At 42.2% G+C, this 3,909-nt stretch overlaps 1 protein-coding gene across 2 annotated transcripts; it reads left to right on the top strand.

Annotated features, from left to right (window-relative positions):
* Nucleotides 1–225: 225 nt before the first annotated feature.
* LOC105056470 (zinc finger protein 8) lies at nucleotides 226–3,458 on the top strand. 2 transcript variants are annotated; one of them, XM_073248163.1, is made up of 3 exons: nucleotides 226–976; nucleotides 1,111–1,907; nucleotides 3,331–3,458. In XM_073248163.1, the coding sequence occupies exons 2-3, from the start codon at nucleotides 1,122–1,124 to the stop codon at nucleotides 3,358–3,360; spliced, it is 816 nt and encodes a 271-aa protein (XP_073104264.1). In that variant the 5' UTR covers nucleotides 226–976; nucleotides 1,111–1,121; the 3' UTR covers nucleotides 3,361–3,458. The 2 variants fall into 2 exon arrangements, with proteins under 2 accessions (XP_073104264.1, XP_029123797.1); XM_029267964.2 differs by lacking the exon at nucleotides 3,331–3,458 and having other exon boundaries at nucleotides 229–1,990.
* Nucleotides 3,459–3,909: the final 451 nt, after the last annotated feature.

Genomic DNA, 3,909 nt, shown 5'->3' with positions numbered 1-3,909 from the left:
TTCTGAGAAAAATGTTTTAAGTTCTGAAATGGCATTAGGTATGGGCTCGGTGAGAATGTGGACAAACGGAGAAGGATAAAAGGAAGGAGGTTACATGTCATACTGAGGTAATGAAACAAAAGTTTAAGGGTAGAAACCTAATGTCCCATGCACAACTCTCCTCATTCTAATCACCAAACACATCTTCAGGACCACTTCCACACCCATCTCTGCAGCTCCAGATTTAAAGAAGCCAACAGCTATAAAGAGCCTCCACAGCAACCAGTACCAGATGGAGTGTCACAAAATAAGAGATAGAGAGAGAGAGAGAGAGAGAGAGAGAAAGACCCACCAACAGAGCTGGTCACATACTTACCCTCCTCTTGACTGATGGTTACACTTGCATGAAAGCCAGAGATATAAAGAAGAGAAGAAAAAGAAGAGGTGGACAGAGGAAGGGTGAGATGGTGAGTTGATGGTGTTGTTGGAGTGGTACTTGGTTGTTATTTGAGAAGCCAAAAGCCTCCTTCAGCAGCAGCAGCAGCAGCAGCAGCCATCGTTCAGTGCTGTTACAGATGTGGTCAGCTCCAATTGTCCACCCTCCTCCCCCTCCCTAGCCCCCACCTCTTTCAAACCAACCAGGAAAATAATATTTGTTTTCCAAAAACCAATATCAATGATCTAAATCCCCAATATCCAAGCCATATCATCCAACAAACACAATTCCCCTTCCCTTCCTCTCCATCTCCTCTTAAGGCCTACTCACAAAAACTTACAGCAATCGAGTTCGCATCCAAAACATGGAAAGTACGTAAGACAGTAGAGTAGAAGAGATAAAAAGAGAGAAGATCTCTTCTTCCTCCACTCCCTTTTCCTCTCGCCCTCTTTCCCTCCATCTCCTACTTCATGCCTAGAAACAAAAGGTCTTCTTCAATAGTCTCAAAATGAAACATATCAAGTGAGAGAAAGGAGGAGGCGAATTAAGAACAGGAAGAAGGTTTTCTCTTCTTCTCTTCCCCCACTCTTTCTTCCAATCTTTGTCCTCCTTCCCTTCCTCGATCTTTATCCAACTTTAGAGCTAGCTGGTGTGTTGGTTCACCCAAATTAAGCTATTGTAGTCGGCATCGGCAGTGACAGCAGAGATGAGCGAGCGAGAGACCCGCGACTTCATGAGCGTCGACTCCTTCTCCCAGCTCCCATTTATCCGCCCGGCGCCTCGCGAGAAGCCCTCCTCCGCCTCCGCCATCCGCCTCTTTGGCATCGAGGTCCCCCATGAGCCCGACAGCGAAGAAGATCCCTCCAAAGACCCCAACACCACCACCAACCCCAACAGCAGCAGCAATGGAAATGGCAGCGGCGGCGAGAGTGGTCGCAAGTTCGAGTGCCACTACTGCTGCCGCCACTTCCCTACATCACAAGCCCTCGGCGGGCACCAGAACGCCCACAAACGCGAGCGGCAGCATGCCAAGAGAGCCCAATTCCAGTCAGCCATGGCGGCCCACCACCCATCCACCGCCGGCGGTCACCACATGTATGCCTTCCTCAACTACCACCGCCTTGGCTCGGCGCCGCCCGCCGCCCGCTTTGGCTTCGACCCCCCTGCCGGCCACCACTATCCCTCATGGAACAGTCCCAGCACCAGTACTGGTAGCACCATCGGCACCCGGTTCCACGGTGGGCTGGGATCGGTGAGCCAGCCTATCAATGGAAGCCCGCTGCCGGGCCTTTGGAGGGTTCCTACGGTGGTGCATGGCGGTGCGGGTGTCGGACTAGTCCACCGGGAGCCGTTACCCTTGTTCGGAGGGGATGAGTCCAGAGTGATGGGAGGTGGTGGAGGGAGTGTCGGTTTGAGTGCTAATATTGGTTCTTTTCCTTCCTCCTCTTCTTCTACACCTCCACAGAGCTACGAATCTGGTGTCAAAGAGAATGTGAGTTTGGATCTGCACCTGTGATTAAATAGTGAATTATGCAGAATTTTAATCGAAAATGTGTGCTGTTTTTGTTTGCTCTATCTTTGGCTGATTGTCTCTTCTTTGTTGATTGTTTCAAAGAATTAATGGCCTCTTATTTATATCAAACTTGCTAGGAAATTCTTTGTTTTTGACAAAAAAATAATAACAGAAAGAAAAACTTCTATCCGCAATTTTAAATCATAAATTATTCGAACAGATGTTTGGTAATGTGAGGTTTACATTTATGTATAATTCATGTCCACCGTTTTATGTTTATCTTTTAGAACTTCTAAACGGCATTGATCTTTGGATTTGAATTTTCTTTTTCTTTTTTGGTGTGTGTCTGTGTTTGAGAAGAACACCGAATTTGGAAAATTTCAGGCAGCAACCATGGTTAGAATCTACATTCCCGTCGTACATTTTTGTTTGCACCACAAGCATTATAATTTTGATTTTTTTCTTTTTTTTTTTTTTGTTACTGTTGAAGAACTTGTTTATCTAATTTCTGTAGTCATGCGTTGCATTTTATCGAACCACAACCATGTGTATAGTTCTTAAGTTTTTGTTGTTTGTATTGTATGTCTTCAAAGCTGTTTCTGCTGTTCAACTGTTCTACGGACTTACTGACTTACAAAGCGCATTTAATCTAAAATTGGGAATTCTAGATTGCTACCATTGTTGTTTTTCATAAATTTGGGTTTTCTTTCGAGTCCACGTATGGACATTTTGCATAATTACCGCTATTTTTTCATCATATTGAGATAAGAGTGGGGAGTTTGAGGAGCTTCAAGCATTAATGGCATTGTTAACTAAGATGAGATCTTGCAATTCCATAGAAGATGATAGTAGGAAATATGTGATTCAAGAGCTAAGCTTCCATCACCACTAATCTCATTAATTGTTTGTTTTTTTTTTTTTTGGTAAAGATTAATTGTTTGTTAGAATATCGAATGATGCCCTAATTAAATATGAAAGATCTACAGGATTCATGGACAGAGATACTTTCTATGTGAATACCTATGCAAGTGCATGCCTTTAAGGACCTAGCATTCTACAGATCTTTAAGATGTTTTATGGTGTAACAACTGACATAGAATCTATTGAGACACATCACACATGCTTTATTGGTTAAATATGTGTACAAGAAAGGACAACAGGTGGTTATATACAATGATTAGAAGGGTCGGTTCACCGGATTCGAGAATAATTGGTGTACAATCGGTTGTGGTTGGATGATGAAATTTTAGAATAGGATTAACAGCATTACTTATTCAGATGGGAATAACCATTGTATGTATGTATGCATGTATGTATACAAACATATGGTTGGATACACTGAGTAAAGGATTCTTAAACACAAATTATTCATTGAACTAATTATCCATTATTTTTTATATAGGTCAAAGGAGCTTGTTATGTCGAGAAATAACATGTGAATGCAGTCCAAGATTCAACAGCATAGTTCAATTCATCAATAAAATCTCTGATATTTAGTTCATATGGTATCCTACCCAATTTCGAGATTATTTCACTACGGTAGCACATAAATTCCTGTGAAGAGATTGTGATGGTATTACAATGTCATAGAGCTTAAGTATCTTCCATAATAACTATAGTCGATGCGTTTTAATTTCTTTTCTGCCCTTGTTCCTACCTCATCCTTAGCACCAAACAAAAAAAAAAAATCTTGTCATTTTCCTTTATTACATACCCTAAACCAACTGCATTAAAAGAATCAAGTGGTAATTAATTTTATGAAGTGCGATGGGATAGATTCACCTGGGCTATTTTACCCTATGTAAGTGGTGTAAAGTAGAAAGAGGCACAGAAAGGCAGCCCTACAAGCTTTAAGCTTGTTTAACATGTGGCAGTAAAATGCAAGTCCTCACCTGCCAATGTGGGTCAGATGTCTCAAGGAGTCCAGCCAAATACCAAGCTGCCAATCTGATCCCATAGGAACCTACTTATATCCTCAAGT

This window comes from Elaeis guineensis, chromosome 13, assembly GCF_000442705.2.
Source record: "Elaeis guineensis isolate ETL-2024a chromosome 13, EG11, whole genome shotgun sequence".
Lineage (NCBI taxonomy): Eukaryota > Viridiplantae > Streptophyta > Magnoliopsida > Arecales > Arecaceae > Elaeis > Elaeis guineensis.
Note: the sequence above shows the minus strand (reverse complement) of the source record. Positions and strands in the feature narration are given on the sequence as shown.